The sequence below is a fragment of the Desmodus rotundus genome, chromosome 1, assembly GCF_022682495.2.
Source record: "Desmodus rotundus isolate HL8 chromosome 1, HLdesRot8A.1, whole genome shotgun sequence".
In the NCBI taxonomy this organism is placed as follows: Eukaryota; Metazoa; Chordata; class Mammalia; order Chiroptera; family Phyllostomidae; genus Desmodus; species Desmodus rotundus.
The window spans coordinates 131,820,071-131,846,644 of NC_071387.1; the positions used below are offsets into that span (position 1 = coordinate 131,820,071).

The 26,574-nt window shown below is 38.1% G+C and overlaps 1 protein-coding gene across 3 annotated transcripts; it reads left to right on the forward strand.

Annotated features, from left to right (window-relative positions):
- PRRC1 (proline rich coiled-coil 1) lies at positions 1-25,676 on the forward strand. Of its 3 annotated transcripts, none has more exons than XM_024571340.3 (10): positions 1-138; positions 3,490-3,635; positions 4,863-4,997; positions 5,809-6,198; positions 7,875-8,035; positions 12,858-12,960; positions 16,137-16,300; positions 17,378-17,481; positions 19,746-19,848; positions 22,851-25,676. In XM_024571340.3, the coding sequence occupies exons 3-10, from the start codon at positions 4,883-4,885 to the stop codon at positions 23,058-23,060; spliced, it is 1,350 nt and encodes a 449-aa protein (XP_024427108.2). In that variant the 5' UTR covers positions 1-138; positions 3,490-3,635; positions 4,863-4,882; the 3' UTR covers positions 23,061-25,676. The 3 variants fall into 3 exon arrangements, with proteins under 3 accessions (XP_024427108.2, XP_024427109.2, XP_024427110.2); XM_024571341.3 differs by having other exon boundaries at positions 3,550-3,635; XM_024571342.3 differs by lacking the exon at positions 3,490-3,635.
- Positions 25,677-26,574: the final 898 nt, after the last annotated feature.

The following is a 26,574-nucleotide window of genomic DNA, read 5'->3' on the forward strand; positions in this document are numbered from 1 at the left end:
TCTTGGAGGCGGGGACGCGCAGCGCCGCGGGAGCTTCTGTGTGCATCTTCCTAGTCTCCTTTGAGCCGTAGTCTTAACACCCGTGCCTCCGTGTCTCCCACTTTTCAGCTGTCACACAGCGCTCTCTTGGGCCCACAGGTGAGCGTCAGCTTGGGAGCAAGGCGGGTGCATGCAGGTGGGGCGGCAGTGGTGGCACAGGGCGTGGGCGCCAAGGGGCGCAGTCCCTGCAAGGTGGGCGGGCCGGCAGGCCCCTTGGAAGTCGAGGGCCTTTACTGAGATCCAAGCAGTCGTTTGTTCATTTCCGGGCGACTGTGGGAGCTTGCAGGATGCAGCCCAGGCTCTGCTGCCCTTCTTAAGGCAAGCCGCGGCTCGTGCTGTGGGTACGTTTCGGGGGTCTGGTTCCGGCACTTTGCTCTTGTCCAGGCACCGCTGGCTATTTGGCTCCACCTTCAGGGCGCTGGCTGGTGTTCTAGACCAGTGGCTAGCGCCCGCTGACCTTAGCCCAGCCCAGCCCAGCCTGGCCTGGAGACGTGGCAGAGCCTGGGGGGAGGCCGCTCAGGCCCTGGCTAGGTCAACAAACTAGAGCGGCAGTGGGAAGTAGCTTATTCTCCCGTAGGTTCTCGGGTTAGTGCCGAACACCGTTCTAGGGAGCTTTCGTACTCTGCTCTAGTACATCAACGATAATTGCTTTTACAGTTATTAAAGCTCCGTTGTTCCACTTCTTTTCTTGTGTACGTATAATTTGTAACGTTGATACATGTTACTTTTTGTGCCCAGACTTGAGCAATAAAATTTTCACCCACTCTGACATTTCACTGTTGTTTTATCAGTGTAGCTTTTCTTTAGTAGAAAGTAGTGCATTTATGCATACAAAATTTACCCAATATTGTCATTAAGCCAGTTTTCAAATAGTAAAGCTTTTAAAGGCTGAAATAAATCAACAAATTATTCCATGTTATGGGTTGTATCATTGTGCAAAGTTCTTTTGCCAGCACATTTGATACTCTTAGGGATGAGGGTCATCTTTAAATATGACTTCCACTAGCCACTGTAAGAATTTGGTAGCATCTATGGTAGGAAATGAATGACTAACAGAAAAATGGGGAGCTGCAGAGATGGCTTTGGGGAAGCATTGTGCATATTTGCCTCACCTCTCACTCCTTGGTCCAGTTCAGACTGACTTCTGCCCCACTCCAGCTCTCACTACATTCATCTCCAGTTAAACAAATCCATTGAATTTTTCAGATATCATCCTCTCTGGTATCTCAGCAGATTTTGATACGGTTGCCTACTTCTACCTTGGAACTCTCTGACTTTTGGACACCACAGTCTTTGTGGTTTTCTTCTTATCGTTCTGGTCATCTATTATTCTCTGTAACTTGTCTTCTACCTGGCGACTCTTCAAGGATGGGTTGGGTCATCTTATCTTCTCACTCTATGCTCTTCTTAGAGACTATAAATAAATTGAGGGAACCCACACTTATGTGGTTTCTGGGTTACAGACCAAGTCCTTGTCTTTCCTTGGATGTTTCGGGGGGCTTATATTCAGCATGCCCAATATAAACACTATATAACCTCCGCTCCAAGGATATCAAATACCTTGACCTCTTCGACATTCCCTAAGTGAATGACACCACCGTTTCTATCCAGTTGTGCCAAACATCTCCCCATCATTGCCCCATAGCCAGTCTATTACTGAGTCTTAGTACCTAAACATTGCTTGAATCCATTCTTCTTCATCTCCACCATCACCGCCATAGTCTAGGCCAGCAATTTTCAACTGGTGTGCCGCACTAATTTTTAAAACATTCAGTGCCTATTTAGTTGGGGGCACTGCCCTCTTTTCCTATAGATTGTCAAATACAAAAATAACAACAGCCAATACAACAGTAGCTATCTGGTGTGAATGAATCAAAATTATACCTATTTTTTTTATCAGATAGGCAAGAAATATACTTTTTGGTGTGCTATAGAATTCTAGTAATTAGTTTATGTGTGCTGTGATACGGAAAAAGTTGAAAGTCGCTGATGTAGGCCAGAGTTTTTCACCCTTGGCATTACCGATATTTGGGGCCAGATGATTTTTCCCTTGGGGTGGGGAATGGCAGAGTCACCCTCTTCCCCACCTCCCTAGGTGTCTAGGGTGTCATTACTTCCTATTTGAACTACTTCCATATCCTTCCTAATGGTTTCTGCATTTACTCTGACTGTCCTGGGACCCAATCTGCATACTGTCATCAAAATAATCTTTCAGCACATACATGAGTTGTCAAAAGCTAGACTCAGCCTAAATGTTTTTTAACAGATAAATGGATAAAATTGGTGCAGCTATAAAATGGAGTACTATTCAGAATTAAAAAAGAACTATTGATACATCCAACAACTTGATGGATTTGAAGGTACCATATTTTGCCACATATAACATGTTCCCATGTATCACGCACACCCATGTTTTTGCCCCAAACTTTCAGGGAAAACTTTCGTTCTAATTTTTAATTCAATTTTTTGATTTATTAATATTTAGAAACAACCAATTATTGTATTCTAGGGTATTATTTTGCATACAGATATCATTATTTTCTAGAGTTATACTTTGAATGCATAAGCATAAATAAAAATTAAATCATTTCTATAGATACAGAGTTATAGATACCCATGTATAATGCACATCCTTATTTTTCACAACTTTGGGCAAAAATGTGTGCATTATACACAGCAAAATATGGTAATTATGCTGAGTCAAAAAAGCCAATCTCAAAAAGCTATATGCTGTGATTTATGTAACTGTATTTATGTAACATTCACGAAATGAGAAAATGTTAGAGAACATTTGGTTGCCAGGGCTTATGGTTGGGGGAAGGGTGGGGCAGAGGAGCAGCTTGAGGGGTTACTTGGGGGTGATAGAGCAGTTCTGTATCCTGATTGTGAGGGTGGTTACACGAGTCGGTGCATACGATGCCACTTCATAGAACTACACACACATTCACACTCACGTGTGCACAGATATAAAAACAGGTGAAATCTGAATATGGTCTATAGTTTAGTTATTAGTGTTGTAACAGTGTTAATTTCCTAGCTTTGATCATTGTACTCTAGTTATATATGATACTGTTATTGGGAGAGGCTGGATTAAAGGTAGTCATGAGCTTTGTTCTGGTTTTACAATCTTCTTGTGAATGTAAAATTTCTTCAAAAAGTTAAAACAAAAGACGAGAAATGTCACTCCCAACTTAAATGCCCCATGGAGACTTTCTGTCCTTAAAAAACCCAGTTCCTTAACCTGCTCTATAAGGCTTAGCATGGCCTGGGCTCCTGCTGTGTTCCAGTCCTCATTCTTCTTTTCTGATCTGTGCCAAATGGGTTTTCTTGGATGTATCTTGTTCCTGCTACCTTATTAGGGCCTTTATCCCTCCTGTACATCCACTGTTTTTGAAATTTGCCCTCGTTATCTCCTTTCCCTTGCCTAATTAAAATCTGTACACTCTTCAGATCCTGGGGGAGGGGACCCTCGCCTAACCTTCAAGTCAGAATCATATTCCTGTCAAACAGAACTGTTCCTGCTCTCGGAGCACATCATTCGGGCCACAGTTCCTTGTGCACTGGCACTGCTCCTTGATTATCTCCCGGACTGGTCTGTGAGTACCCTGTGTTTGCTTCCACTGTGTTTCCAGAGGCGGCAGTAGTGCTGGGCAAGCAGCTGGCCTTCACCGAATGTTAAACGAGTGAAAACATCCAAGACAACTTTGGTGTATTTCGAAGTTCTGAGTTTATTCTGGTGACAGGCTTGAAGACTTAGAATTTTTAAGGGAATTTTCCTATATTTTGTAATCATAATCATCTGTTCGGACCCTGGTATCCAGTGGCATTTTTGCTCTTGTTAACTTTTCTAAAAGCTGGGACATATCATTTAGCCATTGGGACATTTTAGAATGTGAGAAAAGCAGAAAATTGAGCACATTTTATTATTAATTTTAATATTAACATTAAAGGAATAACCCAGATAACAATGCTTTATGGGAAGAGAGGAAGTGTCTCAAAAATACTTCAATATTCTTATTTTTAATATAATAGTGACTGGAACCTAGATATAAATTTAATATTCATGTGGCAGAAATCAGTAATTTACTGTTTGAAATGGATAATTATATAGTTAATATAATAATCATAGTGATTTATTATACAGTTTGCATAAAATTATTTCCTAATAAGTATGTTTATGAAAATATCACAGGTTTTCTGCATATTTCACACTCTGACTTTTTTCCAAGATTTATTTACTTGTTTTTAGAGAGAAGGGACGGGAGGGAGAGGGAGAGAAACATTGATGCATGGCATAAACATTGACCCGTTGCCTCTCACATACCACCAACCGGGGGCCTGGCCTGCGACCCAGGCGTGTGCCCTGATGGGGAAACAACCAGAGACCTGTGGTCCACAGAGTGACAGCCAGCGCACCGAGCTACAGCAGGCAGGGCCTCACTGACCTTTTTTCAGGAATTTTGACAGACCTTTCATCTGGAAATAAGTGGCTTTATAAACATGCCCTGGCTGGTGTGGCTCAGTGGATTGAGTGCTGGACTGTGAGCCAAAGAGTCACCAGTTCGATTCCCAGTCAGGGCACGTGCCTGGGTGTGGGCCAGGTCCCCAGTTAGGGGCGTGTGAGAGGCAACCACACACTGATGTTCTCTCCCTCTCTCCCTTCCCCTCTCTCTAAACATAATAAAAAATCTTTTTAAAAAAAGTTAAAAAAAATAAAGACATCTGTCTCTTAATGATTATTTATAAAATTATTTTCTAACTATACAAACTCTAAAAATATGTTTTTGACTAAGGTGCAATACTGCATTTTAATATTTTTACAGTATATCATAACTGAAGAAAAATGATGGAAGAGAGTGGAATAGAGACAACACCACCTGGGACTCCTCCACCAAATCCTGCAGGACTGGCTGCTGCTGCCGCCGCCGCGGCGATGCCTTCCACCCCCGTTCCTTTAGGTGAATGGAGTTGTCTAGCATCCAGCAGGGGGGTCCAACCTGTGGCCCATAGGCCGCACGCAGCCCAGGGTGGCTGTGAATGCAGCCCAACACGAAATTGTAAATTTACTTACAACATTATGAGACTTTTTTGTGATTACGTGTTGCAATGTATTTAATGTGTGGCCCAAGACAACTCTTACTCCAGTGTGGCCCAGAGATGCTGAAAGGTTGGACACCCCTGCTAGTGTATTTTGAGTATAGTAAAGAGACCGTTATTTTTTCTCACTCAAATAACAAAAGAATGCATATATTAAAACTTCTCTGACCTTTGCCAAGATGAAGGGAGACAGCCTTTTTTACTTAAGCCCAAAGACAGAAAACACGTGTTTTGCTTTATAAAGGTGATTTTGTTCTTTTTATTCATATTGACTATAAATCATCTTTCTTATGACAAAAATATTCCAAAAAGTTTTGTCTCGTGTTCTGTGACTTTGTGGTCATTAACCTTCTGAAAAAGTTTTTAAGCCTTCAGTATACAGGCTTTTGTGCTCACAGCAGCTTTATTTTGCTAAAACACGTCAAAACAAACAAGAACACAAAGATCTGCTTACGAACAGTAGCATAAGTTGACTTTGTATAGCTGCTGCCTTCACTTACGGGACTTGAAAGTCACTTTTTGTGTATGTTAAATTACACATTTTAAAAATAATTGTTGGGATATGGTCTGTTATTTTTTAAACAATTTTGGAGGAAGAAAGTGAGATACTTTGAAAACTTAGGTGAAAAGCGTTTCTAATTTTGTTTTTTTTTCTCTCCCCGATTTTTCTAGCTACAACCAGTTCTTTTTCTTCTCCAAACGTACCTTCTATGCAGTCCTTGCCACCACTCGCGTACTCCACCCCTCAGCCGTCCGTTCCTCCTGTGAGGCCTTCAGCATCATTGCCTTTTGTGCCTCCTTCATCAGTCCCTTCTCCACCACTTGTTACTGCTGTAACACCTCCCGTTTCTCCACCAACTGCTGCTGCCACCTTCAGTAATCCTCCTTTATCCCACTTCCCGCCTTCAACTTCTGCCCCAAGTACTCCTCCATCTGCGCCCCCTCCAGGTCCTCCTACATCAGGATTTTCTGTTGGTTCAGCGTACGACATTACGAGGGGACATGCAGGAAGGGCTCCCCAGACACCCCTGATGCCGTCATTTTCTGCCCCTCCAGTAACAGGTAATTCTCTCCTACTGATACTTTGAAATAAATGGCTATAGCTAGTATTTTTTTAAGTTACAGCTTTATCAAGATATAATTTACACACCTAATGATTCTCACATTTAAAGTGTACATTTCATTACATACTGATGTATTTACAGAGTTATGCAACCATCACCACAATTTTTAGAACCTTTTTAAATTCTCTTTTAAGTATGTATATATGTACTTACTAGAGAAAGGCAAGGGAGGGAGAAAGAAGGGGAGAAAAACATTGATGTGAGAGAGAAATATTAATCATGTGCACCCTGACTGGGGACCGAACCTGCAACCCCCAAAAGAAACCTCTTAACTTACTAGCAGTCACTCTACTTTCTGCTCAGTCCTCACAGTCCTAAGCAAACACTACTATACTTTCTGTCTCTATGAATTTGTCTACTTTGGACATTTCACGTAAATGGAATCTTACACAGCACACATCATGAGTACTTCATTCTTTTTTGTGGCTGGATAATATTCCATTGAATGGATGTACCACATTTTGTTTATTCGGCTCATCAGTGAATTATTTCCAGTTCTTGACTACTATGAACGCTGCTTTTCTGAATATTTACATTCAGGTTTTGGGGTGGACATATTTTTATTAATCTTGGGTAGCCATGGAATTACTTACTTGAAAAACGCACAGACTGTTTTCCAAAGCAGCTTTATTACCAGCAGTGTATAAGGTTCCAGTCTCTCTGCATTAACATTTTTAACTCATTTCTTTGACTTCTAGAGTTTTCAATTCTCATGTTTTCGCCATTTTAATTATTAAAATAAAGCTGATATAACCTAATATGTGATTTTTATATGTTGTAAAAAACATAGTAGTACTATGTACTACTAAGGAATGTCAAACAAAATTCCAAATTTTGTCCTAACATTTTGTGCACTTACAGAGAAACATCAAGGTGAAATTCGAGAGTTTTTTTAAAAACTTTACTTAAAAAAAATATCTGGACTGAATAGCCCAAGGAGTAGTTTTATTTACCCAGGTAAAAATTCAAAACCAAATAAAAGCTCATGTGTTGCTGTAAGTTGGTGGTTTTGGGCCATTTCCTTTTCTAGGTCAGCTGTAGCTATTACACAGTTGGCCTCTCTGGAAACCAGTATCAACTTCATCTGAGTCATTTTCTGCCTATTGTTTCTCATTGTAGGAAAAGAAGCAACTTTGTTACAATTTTTATTACCCAACTTTGTGTATCTACCTTTACAAATAAAATTTCTTTTGCAGAGTACAAGTTTTATACCCATGTTTATGTATATGTAAGGGTGTTTTTAGTTAAAAGAGGGTATATAGAATGTGTGTACTTACTGTTATATGCTTTTATATGATGGGCTAGGGTGCTCACATCAATTATTTTTATGCATTACAGAGATTAGAATTATAGCTGTCCTATCAAGGTACTAAATAGAGTAAACAGGAAGTACTTTCTGATTGTTATTATTTTTGTCCATTTTCAAGACAATTGGTGTAAGCCTATGAAACAAAATTTTGGAATTTTGTTTCATTTGTATTTTATAAAATAGTTATAAGAGATTCTTTGAGTTACATTATTTCAGCTATTTTAAACAGCATCTCTTATATATCTTTATATAGGAAATAGTTTATGGAATAAATTACATAATTAAATACTTTCGCCATTAACTAGGTATTTTGCCAGCCCCTATTACTCAGCAAGCCAGTTTGACATCTCTAGCCCAGGGAGCTGGAACCACATCCGCCATTACATTTCCAGAGGAACAAGAAGATCCTAGGATTGTGAGAGGTCAGGATGAAGCATCTGCTGGTGGACTCTGGGGCTTTATTAAGGTAAGCTGCATTTACTTTAAAAACCATGCTTAATTTTTAGCTTGCAGCCAAGATAGAGGTGTAGGTAGATACTCTTTGCTTTCTAGCACAGCCAGAAGGACAACAACCAATTTAGAAACAAAAACAACTAGAACTGCCAGAAAATTGAAATGTATGGAAGTCCGACAACCAAGGATTTAAAGGAGAAACATTCATCTGGACTGTTAGGAGGAGCAGAGACAGGCAGCTGGGGCAGAGGGGACACGTGGCAAGGCAGCAGCTGGTATACTGGGCAGTCCCACATTTGCTGGTGTATAAACCAGGAGGAACAACTGGGGAGTGAAATAGACCACACAACCCAGGGTCCCAGAGCGGAAAACTTAAAGCCTCAAAACCTCTGGCTGTAATAACCTGTGGGGGTTGTGGCAGTGGGAGAAACTCCCATTCTCACAGGAGAGTCCATTGGAGGGACCCATGGGGTCCTAGAAGGTGCACAAATCCACCCACCTGGGTATCAGCACCAGAAGGGCCCAATTTGCTTGTGGGTAGTAGTGGAGGAAGTGACTGAAAGCAGGGTGAGAGCCAAGCAAGTGGTGTTGTTCACTCTCTGACCCCTCCCCCACAGACAATGCCACAATGCAGCCAAGTGGGTTGCTCTCCACTGGTGAATACCTAAGGCTGTGCCCCTTACAGCATAACAGGTACACCAAGACAAAGAAATATGGCCCAAATGAAAAAGCAGATCAAAACTCCAGAAAAAGAACTAAGTGACAAGGTGATAGCCAACCTATCAAATGCAGAGTTCAAAACACTGGTAATCAGGATGCTCACAGAAATGGGTGAGTAAAGATGCAAAATAGAGGAGGAAGTGAAGGCTATATAAAGTGAAATAAAGAAAAATATACAGGGAACCAACAGTGAAGGGAAGGAAACTGGAACTTAGATCAACGATTTGGAGGAGAAGGAAGAGATAAACATTCAACTGGAACAGAATGAAGAAACAAGAATTCAAAAAAATGAGTAGAGGGTTGGGAACTTCCAGGACAACTTAAACATTCCAACATCCAAATCACAGGGTTGCCAGAAGGAGAATAGGAAGAGCAAGAAATTGAAAACATTTGAAAAAATAATGAAGGAAAACTTCCCCAGTTTGGCAAAGTAAGTAGGCATGCAAGTCGAGGAAGCTCCAAGAGTCCCAAAGAAGTTGGACCCAAGGAGGAACACATCAAGGCACATCATAATTAAATTACCTGAGATTAAAGATAAGGAGAAAAATCTTAAAAGCAGCAAGAGAAAGGGAGAAAGTTACCTGCAAAGGAGTTCCCATAAGGCTCTCAGCTGAATTCTCAAAAGAAACCTTACAGGCAAGAAGGGGGTGGAAGGAAGTATTCCAAGTCATGAAAGTCAAGGACCTCCATCCAAGATTGTTCTATCCAGCAAAGTTATCATTTAGAATGGAAGGGCAGATAAAGTGCTTCCCAGATAAGGCCAAATTAAAGGAGTTCATCATCACCAAGCCCTTATTATATGAAGTGTTAAAGGGACTTAATCTCAGAAATAGAAGATCAAAACTATGAACAGTAAAATGACAATGAACTCACAACTATCAACAACTGAACCCAAAAAAACAAAAACAAACTAAGCAAACAACCAGAACAGGAACAGAATCAGAGAAATGGAGATCACATGGAGGGTTATCAGTGGAGAGGGGGAGGGGGGAAAATAGGGGAAAAGGTACAGTGAATAAGAAGCATAAGTGGTATGTACAAAATAGACAGATGGAGGTTAAGAATCATATAGGAAATGGAGAAACCAAAGAACTTACATGTATGAACCATGAACATGAACTAAAGGGGGGGGATGCTGGAGGTGGGTGGTGTAGGGCAGAGGGGGATGAAGGGGAGAAAAAAATGGGATGATTTTAATAGTATAATCAAAATATGCTTTAAAAAACCTTATTTTTTTGAAGATTTTATTTATTTTTAGAGAGAAGGGAAAGAGAGAGAGACATCAATGTGTGGTTGCCTCTCACACGCCCCCTACTGGGGACCTGGCCCACAACCCAGGCATGTGCCCTGACTGGGAATCGAACCAACAACGCTTGGTTTGAAGGCCCACCCTCAATCCACTGAGCTACACCAGCCAGAGCAAAAAAAATACACTTAATTTTTAAATTATGAAACTAATAGATGTTCATTAGAGACAACTTTGAAAATAAGATGGTGTAAGGAGAAAAATCTATTCTTTTTACTAGTTTTCTATAGTTCCTCTCAATCTTTTTGTATGTACACATCTATGTAAGTCTGTCTCTTTTTAAATAAAAATCAAATTGGGGTAGTAACATGTGGATACATACTATTTTGTGTCTTTGTCTTTACCTAGCATGTATCTGGAATATCTTCCTAGCTATAAAATATCTTCAGAAATGTTCTCCTTTCTGGCTGCTTTGCCCTATATACCATGGAATTTATTTCCCATATTTTATTTTGCTAATGTGCTTTGACATTTTCTATTTGTGATTCTTATCAATAAAACTATGATGAGCACTCTTATATGCAGTTCTTTGTGTTCATCTCTGTTTTATCAGGATTAATTTCTGATGAATGTCAGAGTGAACATTTTAAAAATTACTGATACATATAAGCTGTCCAGGAAGATTGTACCAAAATACACTGTCATGGCATGTTTTACTTTGCTAGCACTGATTAATAAACTTGACGTACAATATTTTCTAATTTGATAGGCAAAAGTAATACCTGATTTTTATTTGCATTTCTTTGTGCTGAATTTGAACATTTTTTCCACATGATTTATTTGCCATTTATAGATTTTTTAAAATCCTCAGCTGAGGATATATTTCTTGACTTTAGAGAGAGAGAAAGGGAGAAAAGGAGAGAGAAAAACATCGATGTGAAAGCGAAACATCGATGCGAGAGAGAAGCATCGATTGGTTGCCTGCCACGCGCGCCCTGACGCAGTTTTCTTTTAGGAAGTCTCTGTTCATGCTGTGTGCTGTGTTGAATCAGGACGGTTTTCTTAATGGACTTATTTTACACGAGCTGTGTAGTAGGAATATTTTTATATGCTATATGTTGCAGTTTTCTCCATTATGATAAAAGATTCTAAATTTTCAGGACTCATTTTTATCAGTCTACTTTCAGTTTTTTCATGATAAACATAACCTTTTTCCACAATATGACTTTTTGTTTGATTTCTTCTAATTCTTTTATTATTTTTACACTTACCAATTTAATGTAATGGATACTTTATTATAGGAGTTAGAAGTCAATTTTAATTTTATTTCGCCACTTGATTGACTGTTCCAACATAATAGCCCAGTGATTTGATATGTTACCTTTATTTTAGTTGCTGAATTGTGGGTTAATGTCACTTTCTGGGCTCTGTATTCTATTCCACTGCCCCACCAGTCCCTGCAATAATACCACACTACTTTAATTATTGTAATTATGTTGAAAGCCTACTTTGCTGATGTGGGGTAGGGCAGTGTTCATTGATGAGTAAGCTAGGTCAGTTCCAAGTCTCCGCATTCATAAAGACACATCAGTATTTGGTTGTGTAAGTTTGATGATTTTTCTTTTCTTTAAAATTTTCCTTTACTAGTTTTTTCCATTTGCTTTTCTTGATGAATTTTGGAATCGCTCTGTCAAGTGACCACCCCCCAACATTCCGTTGATGGTTTGGCAGCAATTTAATTGTATATTAAACATTTTTAGATCAGTAGGTAGTTAACTGATTTACTGCATTTTTCATGTTGCATGAGGATGGCGTTTTTCTAAGCTGTTTTTTAATATCCCTCTGTGCTTTTTAAAAGCTTTGTGTTAGGCTGTCACTTCCTTTCCTTGTTAAAAGTGTGTCATTGTGTCCTATCATTTGAAACACCCAGTTCAACTCCAGAGATCTGTGAATAACTCTTCTCATATTCAGTGTAAGGTTGGTCGACAGTCGTAAGTATCAGTATTAACAAACTTAACCTTTTTCCTGAATCACCTTAGCTTAATGGTAGGCGGGGAGAGGTGGAATCGTGGTTGTTAGCCACATGTCCTCTGGGACTCGTTCTCTCTCTAATACCCGCAGCTGTGGGAGACGTAGAGCACAGGCCCGTTCCTTCTGTCTCATAGAGTGGTTTTACATCAGGTGGGTGCAAGGCCAACTGGGGGGTCGCTTTGTAAGTTATATAAATGTCTCATCACTGTGCTGTGCACTGGAAACTAGTATGTTGAATATTAACTCTAATTGAAAAAAAAAATCCAGAGGAGTAGGTCTGTCTTGAAAGGGACAATTTGCATATGAACAAAACAAGAATCAGGAACTAGGAAAAAGGAGAAGCTTTGGTAGCACATAGAATATTTTATATAAAGGTAATAGGTAACTGTTTTGGGGGATAAATATGAGGAATGTTTTCACTCTTCATTTTTTTATTAGAGAACAAAGTGGGTCTGGGGGGGACATCTGATTGCAGTCTTTCTTTGGGACCCTGATGGATGAGTTTTGCCTAGTTTTATATAAATAAATAGAAGTGAAATGAAATAATTACATAAAATGAAATAAATAAGCACGCACATATATATGTATATGCAGTAGACATACGTCCAGAACAGTGCTACTCAAAGTGTGTCCTGCATGCTGTTGTGGGTCGGCAATGGACAAGCGTTTTGAAACTTCATGGGAATTTAACATTGCCATCACCTGTGTTTCTTACATTTTACAAAAGTGCCGGTCTGTGATGCATTGGAAACCTGAAAAAATAATGTCTTTCATTATCAGGTGATTGTGGTGGTGTTTGCTTAGAATGGGTATTTATATGTTAATCTGTTTTATGCAGGGTGTAGCCGGCAACCCTATGGTGAAATCTGTGCTTGATAAAACCAAACATTCCGTAGAAAGCATGATTACAACGCTGGACCCTGGCATGGCTCCGTATATCAGTATGTACTGGACATAGACCAGCATCTGCCTTATTTTTTTAAAGTGTGTGCCAGTGTCAGCCTCCAACTATAATTCCACTAATCACTGGAAATCCTCTTATGTTCTTACATTAAGTTGATTGTGGAGTCTTAGTCTTGGTATTTTTAATTCATCTTTTTCTTAGTCACCATTAAACACATTTTGAAAACTCCTCAGAATAAACTTTGGAGGAGTAAAAAACTGAATTATTAGTATATATCCTTACGATTTTAATTGTAACTGTGGTTAGTGTTGCTTTATGTGACTTTTACTTTATTCGTCATTGATGTTTGAAGTAATGCTTTGTTCATATTTGGTTTCGACATTTTCCACTTATCTATTTTAAATAAGTATGGTTATGCTTAATTTAGTTGTAATATTTTTAGGGGAAGTTAGTCTATTGATTAACACTATCCGATTATTAGGTTTGTTTTGAAAGCTGTTTTAACCATTTGTGAATCCTCATTACCAAGACTCCTCCAGAAAGTTGACATAGACATGCTGGTGCCCTTTAATTTCTAATGTATATATACCCAGTATGTGAAAAATTGTAATAGTTTAGCAGCATCAGTGACCAATTATTAGTAATTCTGTTGAAGATAACTTACAAGCCGAAGCTGTGTACCAGGTACCTGAATATAGATTTTCAATGGCAATAAACAGTCAATATCCTTAATGAGTCTTGATAACAGTTTACTATCCAGTAAATGTCAAGGGACAAGCTCTAACAATGGCAGGTACCGTTTATTAAGTGCTTGGCTCTGCCTGGCACTGATTCTCAAGAGTTCTGCAAGGTAGGTATTATTTTCCTCAAGTTTTAGATGAGAAACCTGCGTTCAGAGAGATTTCAGTTATTCTGCGTCACACCGTTGGTGGGACTAGATTGAACCCATGTTCATTTTTTTATACTTTGCTTCCCTGGAAGTAGAAAATTGAATCAGGAATTAAATCAGCTGAATTATTCTTGGTGTTTGTAACTGCCAAAGGATTTAGAAATGAGGCTCTATGAGTATATTGATTTTACATATTCATAATAATGAAGTTTGACAATGATGCATCATGTATATTTTCCACAGCTCCTATTTTGAATGACAGGAAGTATTTTGGGAGCTCTTACTATTGTAATGGGCACTACATTAGACTGTGAAAGCAATTATTTTATTTATTCTTAGAGCAGGCCCTTTGAAGAGATCGGTGTTTTTCTATGCAACAATCTCAATGACTTCCCCGAGATAATGATGCTAGAAAATGGTAGTTAGGACCCAAATCCAAGACTGTTCCTCAAGCTCAAAGTCCGCCTGACATCAAGACGTGGGCAAAATACCAAGGCGGGGGGTAGGGGAGTAGATACACAAAGGGAGGTGTTTATCATTAGATAATGTCACAACATAAATCTTAATCACTCAGCTCTGAAGGGTAATAACGAGTGAGGAAAAGCTGACACTTTCTTGACAGGCAGCAAGACCATTCTTATCTAATAAAACTCAAAGGGAAATAGGGTATTTTTAATCAAATATTCTAGAAATGACTTAATGCTTTTAAATGAATCAAAATGGCACATGAGTTATTAGAAGTGGATTTTAACAGTTTAACTTTCTACATTCTTTTAATGCTCCCTTTGTTGTGAGAGGCAGCACTAAGCAAAATTTTAGTGGAGTAGTTAGGACTCAGCAAGGACCAAGGGAGATGTCCCACATGGAAGAAAAAAATGAGAACAGTATACTTTCCCTCTTCTCTCTTGCGTGGGCTAATTAGTTTTAGTAACTTCTGAAATTCGGGTAGACATGGGATCTGTGGAACGTTATGTTAATCAGGAATAAAAGGTGCCCATCATAAAAACACCAGAGACTTGGAAAATATTTACAACTGTTCCTCCAGATATTAGAGAAAAACAAAGCATTGCTTTGGGGCAACATGTTTTATAATACAAACAATGTTAGGTCAAGTTTTTAAAAATAATTAGGTATATTTGATCAAATTACTGTAGTACACCAGTTTTAAGCAATTAATTGAAATATTAAAAGTGTTTTAAAATATTTTAATTTAATATTGCTATTAGTCTTTTTAAATTTCAAGTTTTATGAAAGTTATTTCATTTTTCAATATATGCTGCATATTTGTGTTAGGACAGTAACGGATGTGTCATTTATAAATACCCATTTATTTGTGATATATGCCCTTTTCTTTCAGTGATGGGGTGTATAATATAAAAAGTTTAACTCCCACATTTTAAACTATTTTCTAGATAAGAAGCGCATTTCATGGTAGCCCTTGTGTAGTGCCAAACTTCTGTGCTGCTCTCTGGCAAATCCTATCAGTAACAGTCACGTCCATTCTCTGTAAATAGAGTCAGAGTATCCCAAACATGTGAATTATATTTCACAAGCCAGAACACTTAATTCCAGTGATTGCTGAAGGACTGGCGTCTGTGTGGTGTTAGACTTTTGTGTGTGATAGATGCCTGTCTTTATTAATTAGCAGCAGAAACTCCATTTTGATTTATAATCTTAAAAATGCAATAAATTTGTCTAAAATTTAAACTAATCAGAAAATGAAACTTGGCCTAAATTAATAGAGTACTATTACAGAAAAACGGTTTTCAGAATGGCCAGTTTCTTACATTAATATGAGGAGCTGTTATTAGAGGCTAAAGACGTGTTCTGTGAACAGAATAAATATGGAAAGTACTGGGTTAAAGTCATGATTTTTAATTGTTGGATTTCTCAGAATCTTTATGCTAATTTACACTGTAAATTTCGAGGAAAGAAGTATGGTGCGCATCATCTCCCGAGCTTGTTGGACCACAGCACACTGTTTGCGGGAGAGCTACCGCGATATTCTGGAGCAGTTTTCATGGAGTACAGAACAGTGCGGTGCTGTGTGTGAGGCAGATACGTATTAATCAGAAATGTTAGAAAGTGTGTGCCATCTTTGCTTGCAAATAGACTCCCTCAGGTACTGCATTAAATTATTATTTTTAAAACTAAGGAAAATTTTGTACTTCTGGGCTAAGCTCGTACTGGAATAAGACGCCTATATCTTACATCATTCTGTGAGCTTAGTCATAATTATGCAAATAAAATGTTAGTTTATGGTAGTAATTACGAGAATTTCATTATTTTCACTGGGAATTGAAATTTTCTTCTGGTCTTTGTAGAGTCTGGAGGTGAACTAGATATTGTTGTGACCTCGAATAAAGAAGTAAAAGTTGCTGCTGTGCGGGACGCCTTCCAGGAGGTCTTCGGCTTAGCTGTGGTCGTGGGGGAAGCTGTTCAGCCCAACATTGCCCCACAGCCAGTGGGCTATGCAGCTGGATTGAAAGTGAGTAATGGAAGACCTCGGGGTACGGAAACTGGCAGTTAATTTCTTCATAATCCTGGCAGTAATTCTGTGGTCTGTATGGAGCTAACTGGTTTTACATAATGAGATGGTCACCTTGGTTTTAATTAGATAACTTTAGTATCAAGAAGGTATAGTGGAGTTTTAATTTAAAGAAACCTACAGTGGGTTTGACTATTGGGGGAGGGGGGGAGACACATGCAGAGAGCACAAAGAGGAAGTAAGTAGTTAGTCCTAAAGGAGATATTCTTATTCCAGTGTTGACATTCAGATCAATTACTAAAGCTATAACAACTCTTGAATCCCATTAGTTTTTTTATTGATGTTACTATTAATGCTTTAAAGCTTAAGTATTTTTTTAATGGTTAGGTTCCAGTGAGCCTCTAGTCACAGCATTTTTGCCAATCAGTGCATAACTTTATGTCTGCCTCTGTTTAAATCCACCTTGATGTATATGTATCTGATTCATTAACATGAAATCCTCACAGCTAACAACACTGTAACTCATGCCCAGATGAGGCTTAGCTAACATTCACACTGTCTCCATAAGGTACGTCACGGTCTTCTGTGCTTGACAACACTAGACAGCACTTCAGCCCTGCACTCGGGAGCCGTTTTAAAATGGCAAAATCACCAAGGGAAAAACAGAACTGCAAAACACTAAATAATTTTATTGAGAAGCCAATCAGAGTTATGACCATTGTTGAATAGTTTATATTTAATAAATATAGGTGTAGTTAATATCTACAATTTAAAAACACAGTTTCCTTATATTAGCAACAGCCATTTAGAACATAGAAAATAAAAATGATCCATTTCACAGTAGCAACCAAAACAATAATGCATATTGGAATAATTTGGAAGGTATACTCTGAACTGTTAATACTGAGAGGAACACAATGGGACTTTGTCACTCTGTCTTCTGTGTTGTTTGAATGTTGATAACGAGTATATATGTATTTGTGTAAATATATGCATGGATTGCCTGTGTAACCATAATTGGTATATTTAACAATGAGTAACTTGAAATGGTTTCTGACTTGCACTGTTACTATTCAGGGAGCCCAGGAGCGGATAGATACCTTGCGTCGGACGGGAGTGATCCATGAGAAACAGATTGCAGTGTCAGTAGAAAACTTTATTGCAGAATTGCTACCTGACAAGTAAGAGGCTTGGTTTCGTTTTCGTTTTCAGTTACAGATTTTCCTTGTAATGAGAACTCGTAAGATCTTTCTTAGCGACTTTCAGGTGTACGGTATTATTAACTGCAGCCACCATGCTGTGCATTACATTCCCACCACTTACGTGACAACTAGAAGCTCGTGCCTTTTGCTCCCCTTCACCCACTTTACCCACCTCCAGCTTCCAGCAATCACCAGTCTGTTCTGTGTATCTCTCGAGTTCCATTTTTCAATTCTTTAGATTCCATATATAAATTAGATCATACAATGTTTGTGTTTCTCTGTCTGACTTAGTTTCCTCAGCATTATGCATTCAGGGTCCATGCACATCATCATAAATGGCAAGATTTCCTTCTTTTATATGGCAGAATAATACTGCAGCCACAAAATGTTATTTATCCACCAGTGGACACTTAGGTTGCTTCCATGTCTTGGCTCTTCTAAAGAATGCTGAATGGGGAAGCAGATATCCTTTAGCTAGTGTTTTATAAATGCTCAGAAGTAGAGTTGCTAGATAGGGTATTTCTATTTTTAATTTTTTGAGGCACTGTCATACCATGTTCCATAGTGTCTGTACCAATTTATATTCCTACCAACAGTGCATAAGGAGTCCCCCTTTTCTCCACATTCTTCCTGCCAGCAGTTGCTATAGCCATCCTAACAGGTGTGAGGTGCTATCTCATGTGCTTTGCATTCGCATTTTCCTGATGATTGATGTTGATAGAGCACCTTTTCAGGGCATCTGGTGGTTTTATGATTCTTGTTAGTTAAAATGCTGGTGGTGTTACAGTTGACTTCACTTAAGTCAATTTATAAGTATCTTTTAAATGGAAAAAGTTTTTTGATTTCATGAAGCTGTTTTCAGAGACTGATTCATTGTGAACAATTCAGAAAATGTAAGAAGAAGGACTTATTTCCTCTGAGCGTATTTTTTAATTTACTGATAATTTTTCTAGTTGGCTATATATTAATGATAGAGATGGTAATAGAATATTTCTTCAGGTGACATTTGAAAAATATTACGCATGACAGACTATTTGTATGTCGTTGCATTATTTGAACTTCATCAGTGAAGGTTTCCAGTCTTCCTTCTCCCTGGGGCAGGGAGGGAGGTGAGGTTGAAAGGTGGTAGTGAGACGGAAGAGAACTGAAATTTCCTCAGCCAGCATACTAGTAGTGAGAGAAACAGAAGAGGTTTGGTGGGCATGATAGGTGTTGCAGGTTCAGGCTTGAAGAGAACGTGGTATCCAGGTTGGCAGGTTCAGGAGCACGACAGTGTTGGGTTGGCCAGAGAGTCTGTTATGTTTTTCTGTAAAATAAAAGACAGTTTTCATTTTCACCAATATCTTTATTGACTTGGATATTTTGAGTATGTCGACCGTCTCCCCCGTTGGCCTCTAGTGGGCAGAGGCCAGGGGAGCTCCTAAACATCTTCTAATGCCTAAGACAGCCCCACAGCAAAGAATTATTTGCCTAAATGTCACCAGTACCAAGGAACTTCACAAACCACTTTCGACACATTTGATCAGCTACAGCACCTTCTCCATGCACTGCACAAATCTTTTGTTTTTTGAGTTTCAGTTGAATTTTACCTTTCTTGAAATAATTAAGCATAATATGCTGAAATGTTATATATCTTATTCCATCTTCAATATTAAAATGGCTGCACAAAATACACCAATTTTGATAAGGTTTTTCTTTCTTTAATGCACACTGATATGATGACACTTGTCACAATACGATCTAACAAAATTGTTTCAAATGAAGTTACAGACAACTAAGCACTGCCAGAGCCATCGTATGGGAAAACTAAATGAACTCTTTGGCCAGCCCAGTATTTTAGAGGACAAGGGGGACCTCGGAGTTCTCTGAAGTGCAGTCGCTGGCATCGCTGGCATCGCAGTGAACACACCTTCAGGGCGTTACTTGAGTCCTCTAGGCTCATTCTTTCTCTATCTCAGCAAGAAAAGGAGCTTTCTGTGATAAGTAATTTTTAGTTATTTTTGGTGTGTTGTTCCCCATTCTTTTTCTCCTATTGTAATTAAGCCAATAGGGGAATTTTATATATTGTTTTTGTGGGTTTTTCTCTTGAAAAATGAATCGAAAAATATTCTTTTTTTGAAATAATTTCCTTTTTGCAATCTGCTAATATTTTTATCTGGATGATATTGCTTGTCATTTTTCATTTTGTATGTACATTAAAACTTTTATTTAGCACATAACTTGAAATTTGTATTCTGTTCTAGATGGTTCGACATTGGGTGTGTGATAGTTGAAGATCCTGTTCACGGCATCCATCTAGAAACTTTTACACAAGCGACACCAGTGCCTTTGGAATTCGTGCAACAGGTTAGTTTTCTCTGTTTTTTTTTTTCATTATACTCCAGGGAAACATTTGATATGTCTTCAAAATAAGTGTGGTTAGATTTTTTTCATTGGAAATAGCCTTTTAGCATTTTTCTTTTTCTTTCCGATTACTTCTATGTTTTAGTACCTCCCTACTTTTGTTTTCCACCTGTCTTTGGAAAGGCAGTATGTTATTACGTGGTTAATCAGTATTTTCCTCATTTTTTTTGTTTTTTATTATTGTGTTCCTTACACTATGATGGAAAAAGACTACCTCTTCTGCTAGTTTTTTTTTCCATCTTTCCTTTAGTTTCAAACCCTTTATCTCAAATTTTATTTCCCTTATTACTTCATTCCCTTTATCTTGGTCTTTATTTTGTTCATCTTCGGTAGTAAGTAGAAACCTCAGTGCAAGGCAAAGGCACATGTCGTTACCTATCCACAGAGTTACTAGACTGTAAGCATGAATGTATAATGATTTTGATGCCTTTTATATTTTTGTACCTTGAATTCTTTCTTGAACAAAGTGGAGTGTACTTCTCTGTTCATAAAATTTCTATCACATTTGTACTCATGTACATTGACAAATGTCATCTCAAAACTTTCTCTTAAAGTTATTTGGGAATTGGAGACTCTGATAAAGCTATTGGGTTCTCTCCCGAGCAAATACACATATTCACTCACATATAAACTTGGTGTGTGTTCCTAGAGTCCCTGAAAGCACCCTGTGGCTCTCTTACAGCTTTACACTTTAGATGGGAACTAAGAATCCATGCTTGAAATGTTGAAGTCTTATTGAACTGTTTACTTATACCACAATTTTTACCATAATTTCTTTTTAGAAGTACAGCCAAGCATTTTTATAGATGTTAACATTAAACTCACTTCAATATAAAAGTGATTACAATATTGTAAACAAATATTGTACATATCATTATACCAATAAATTAGGAAAATCAGACCAAATCACACTGCACTGAGTGTTGAGCAGTTTTTGACCAAAAACAGCCTGATCCCCATGCTCCACTCTCCCTGTTCACCTGGTCTCACCCTGAGCAACTTCTTTGTGTTTCCCTGAACGAAAAAAGTCCTCAAGGGAAACGTTTTTCCGATGTGGAAGAGGTGAAACAAAAATGGCAGAAGCAGTAAAAGGCATCAAAATCTGAGTTCAAAAACTGTTTGAACACTGGAAAAAACATCTTGATACCTGTATTGCATCAAATGGAGAGTACTTTGAAGGTGACTGAAGTTTAAACATGTAAGAATAAATACACAATTTTTTATAAATAAATTATGGGCTTTTTGGGTCCCCCCCTTGTACATAGTAAAAAAGTGAAAACTATACACACTAATATCAAAACTTATGACATATTGCTGAGTAAAAACAAAACTGCATCTAGTATGGTCCATATGTATACATACACACACATAGGTGCTTTAAAAGGTATGTAAGTGAATAGAAAAAGGCCTGTAAACATACACAACAAACTGTTAATTGGTTAACTCTGAAGAGTGGTATTCAAAAGGTGTCAGAATGTCATTTGCCTTTTCTTCCCTGTTGTCACTGTTTTTGCTGTTAGGAGGGTCCAAATTAAGATACCGAAGTGTGCGCATTGAGATGCCTTGCTTTTATCCTTGCTGTTCAGTTCTCCTCCCTGTTTCTTTTTTATCCATCTTGAGAGTTTAATTCTGTGCTTCCATATTGTTGAAGTTTTTTATTTAAGGGAATAGAAGTCAGCCCTTTAGGGAATTAAAATCAGCATGTAATATTAATGATAATCTAGAAAATGTTTTACACAATTTTTGCATATTAAATATAAATGATACTCCCACCCCCAGTTTAAAAGTCAACTATGCTGGATTTTTGCTGATAGTGTCAGATACCTTGTTCCTCAAAAATGTGGTCCTAGACCTAGCATCATGAGTATCACCTGGGAACTTGTTAAAAATGCAGAGTCTTGGGCCCTAACTCAGAGGTACTGCACCAGCACCTGCTGCTTCACAAGGTCATCGCGTGCTTCGTGCTCAGTCACATTTGAGAAGCACAGTTGTGATAATGTCTCTGAGGATCTTACTGATTAATCCGCCGCCACTCTTCTCTGAAACCTAGTGAAATACGGAGAGTGCGGTGTGTGTTATGGAGGAGAGGACTTGGAGCAGGCCCCCCAGTTGCCGGGCTGTTTGCACAAATTTACTCAGAAACTCTTAAGTATTGTACAGTTTGTCTTGGAACCTGCTGTGGAGTTCCAATTCAGTGATCTTAGGTGGGGCATTAAAAATCTCTAATTTTCTGAGGTGATCATAATACAGAATGGATTTGGGAATCACTGTGTAAATCCATTCCTACATGTAGATACACCCCTCTGGACTATACCTAACACCCTAAAACACGAAAAAGACATCATTCTTAGATACCAAGCAGTGGGTTTATTCTCTTATCCCTGTGTAGGTGAATGAATGGTTTGAGTGGGTCAGGTATGAATGACGGCTAATGCTGTCTGGGACTGGGTCTTATTTCATAGATAGTAACTTACTCAAATGAAAACGAAGTTTCTGGGGATACTCCTCTAGAAATTAATTGTCGTTTTCTGAATGGGTTGAAGCCTAGTGTGTAGTTTCCCTCTTTCTGGTAGAACTGTCATGACTGTAAAAAGATACAATGTTTCTGTTATAGCCGACTCTTAGGAACCTGAAGTGACACTGAATGTGGAAGTGAACTTGAGCACTCTGACACGGAGCTCTGTTAGATGGAGTCGTTAGATTTGAGACCAGATTATATTTGAACAAAATGAGCTTAATGTGGACATTTTGAACAAATTAGCTGTGTGCAATATTGTGTCGATTCTTTCATAGCCTTGTCACTTAATACAATTGGCAGCATTATCTATTTCTTAGGGTTTGTCATTGTATTAAAGGGGACCCGAGAGACTTTGAAATGTCACTTACAGCTATTTCAATGATATTTTGAATATATTATAAATAATAGTAATGTCACTTTTCCACAGGCTCAAAGTCTGACTCCCCAGGACTACCATCTAAAGTGGTCAGGCCTTTTGGTGACAGTGGGAGAAGTCCTGGAAAAAAGTTTAGTCAACGTCAGCCGGACTGACTGGCACGTGGCTTTCACTGGCATGTCACGTCGACAGATGATCTACAGTGCAGCCAAAGCAGTAGCAGGCATGTATAAACAGCGCCTGCCACCCAGGACCGTGTGAGAGAGACTCGCCCAGGATGCGGAGACGTCCTCACTTTGACCGTGGTGGTAAAGGAGAGATTTTACTTTCCTAAATTGGATAGCTTCAATGATCCAGCAGTTTTGGTTACTTTACTGTAGGCTACAGTTTTTCTTTCCCTTTAGAAAGGCATGGTGATTTGTCAGTAGATGAGACAGATCCTTTTTATGATCATAATTTCATGGAGTATAGTTCTCAAAAGAAATACACAGTATAAATATTTTTGTAGGCCAATTTGATATACCAAATTTATAAGGTACACATTCATGTGTTAAGACATTTAATTTAAAGATATGTACTTGATTATTTTTTTAAGAAAACAGTTAATTAAAGGACATGTTTATTGAATATTCTTTAAAAGCATTGTTTCTTTTACTTCAAGATTAATCTCTTCTCAGTCTTTGGGGGTTTTTGTGTGTGCCCATGATCTCAGGTCTGATGCTGAGCAGTCTGCTCAGCAACTTACACTAAAACTCCCACTCGCAGGGAGATGGTGCACATTTTTTATGCATATTTTTAACATGGGCCAAAATAACAGATTTGATCACTTCCTTTTTAGTTATCTGAACACACATAGTTTGAATAATTCTACATTTTTCTTTTTTTTAAATAAGTTTGGGGTATTACAGATTTATACTCTGAACATTAGGGTAATACATTTTATTTTTTGATTGCTATGTGACAAATGATTTGAGTATTTTTTAAATTGGAAGCATTTGGATTATTTTTGAATAATGCTATTCAGTATCTCCTAGTAAATTGACAACAGCCATTAGTTATGTCCCTACTCATATTTTCCCACTGTAATAGAAAAAGTTTTGAAAAGGAATTACTTTGTTATTCATGGGAGTATATGTCTCTTATTTTAATTAACATTACTTCTTACTAGGTTTGCCTTAAACACTGCTTTTCTAACTTTGTGGCTTTCTGCCTTTACTTTTTATGGAAGTTTTCAAAGAAACTCTTTTATATTCAACGTGGTTTATTTAGTCCATTATGTTGATACTTAGTGAAAGCTTCTTTTTCTCCCAAATATATTTACCATTTTTGGATTTATATAAATCAAAATTAAATAGTCTTAACACTTTTAAACTCTATATATGCAAATTCAAATAACTTTTCAAGGATAATTTATCTTCTTATAAAAATGTAATTTAATTTTTATTTACTCTTCTATGCAGTTCCTTAAATTTAAAAGAATTAGCACAATCTTACTAAGGGTGTTGAAGCTCTTATCCTGCACTGTCATTACATGTAAGGTTTGCTTTGTTTGTTTTTTTCTGTTTTGATTTTATTACCCGGGGATGAGATGAATAAGTATTAATTTCCCAACTATAGTATAAATCTTCAAGCACTGTACAATGATTATTCAGTGAAATTCAGACTTGTGTGTCATTAAAAGATGAGAAAAAGATGAAACCAGTTGTTATGGCATAATAGGGACAGAATGCTTTTTTCTCCTTCTTTTTTGAACAGTTCATCTGTGTTTTCTCCATATTCCATAAATAAGGGAAGCCTTTGTCTACCTTTTGTGTTTATCCTTTATTTTCAAAAACTACCCTTTTCTAACAGTATTTTTTCATGCCACGGCCTGATGACTAATTACAGTTATGGATGAAGGAAAGTATTCCTTGTTACAATGTTTTTGCTCCTTCACTTCTGTTATTGGGAAATTTCACAGATCCTAAAAGTAATTCCTTATCCCTCACACACCACAGCAGCGTTAGCCAGGCAGTCTGCTAGTGTTGGTCTTTTGGCCTAAGATGCTGACCCATCAATCTGAGACCATGGTTCCCTTTACCAGTAATCCCGCTGGTTCTTTTTTCTGCTCTTTCTTACAGCTCCCACACTAGTATTTCTTAGAGTTGCACTGGAGGCTGTTTGCTTCGTTCTCCCTCAAGCTTCGCAGGAAAGAGCTCCAGGAGCTGCTTACTGAATTTTATAAGCCTGTACATGTCTTTGTTTCAATTAGATAGTGTGAAAGAGAGCAGGAAGAGTAATTTCACACCAACATCAGTTGACAGCGGTACTCAGATCACTCAGTGCAAGGTCTTCCTGTTCTAAGTCTGTCCAGGAGTCCTGGACCTAAACCATGCCACAGACCCCTGGAGTTGGTAAAGCTTTAGGCAGTGCTAGCTTGCTCTTCTGTGTCTCTTACCATTTTCACTTCCCCATTCTTTGTTCCTCTCTCGCTGAAGGATCAGTGAGGTAGGAAATTGAGGTGAATGAATATAGATAAAATGGTAGTATGACAGTAAGCCTAAGTAGACAAGCGTACAGATGAATGTGGATCATGTACATCTGTTAAAATTGTGCAAATTAGTAATATACTCAGGGTCACCCAAATTACTTTAATATGCTGTTGGATTTACTTTGTTCCTTTGCTAGAAAAAAATTCTTAACAGGAATTTGTATTCTGTGAAGCCAAACTTTCTATGTCCTAAAAGGTGTTGGGTTATGCATAAATTATTAAGAAACATGGATTTTTACTCCCAGAACATGGTGTTCACTTTTAAGGTACTATGCAGGATGATATATTGGGTAAAACCAATTTTGTAAGTATGTAAATATGTCATAAATAAATAATACCTCTATTATCGCCCAGGGGTGTACAGTGATTTTATAAATGCTTATGCATATTAATGTTTTATAAAAAAGACTTGTATTCCCTTTGATGTCTAAACTGGCAATTGGCTACCAAGAATTCTTAAAGAACAGCAACTTCAAAACTTCAAACACTGCCCTGGCTGGTGTGGTGAGTGGATTGAGTGCCAGCCTGTGAACCAAAGGGTCGCTGGTTCAATTCCAAGTCTAGGGCACATGCCTGGGTTGTGGGCCAGGTCCCCAGTAGGGGGTGCGTGAGAGGCAGCCACACATTGATGTTTCTCTCCCCCTTTCTCCCTCCCCTCCCTTCTCTAAAAGTAAATTTTTAAAAAATTCAAGCACCGTCTTTCAAGTGGGAACTATAACATTCAAATATACCAGAGTTGTTAACTTTAAGGTCAAAGGACTCAGGATATTTAGGGGAGAAAGTATTAATACACTGGAGATAGTTAAGAGGGAAGAAGTTAATTAAGGCCTATGTTCATGAGGAGACCTCTTAGTTGCTGAATTTAATAATCCCCTGACCTCCACAGATGTCTTTTGGGGAGACAGTTTAGTTGCAAACTATATTTGCTATTAACTATATTTGCTATTCCGAGCCTATAATCCCAGGAGGAGAGATTTTTGTTTTGATTTGGCACTGGAAGGGGTACTTGTAAAAGACAATGAAAAATTGATTTGGGGGGTTTTGTTTGTTTGCCAAAAAACAATATTGCTGTCAGTAGACTAGAACACCAGCTGAGGGCCCAGGAAGGACCCTGTAAGGGCCCTGTAAAATTTATACTTTTTTTTGCAGAATTGAGGAGCAAAATTTTGAAAAGACAAAATTGACAAGGCTGAAATGGAGATTTTTTAAATTTACAGATGAAGGAAATCTTATAAATTATCAAAA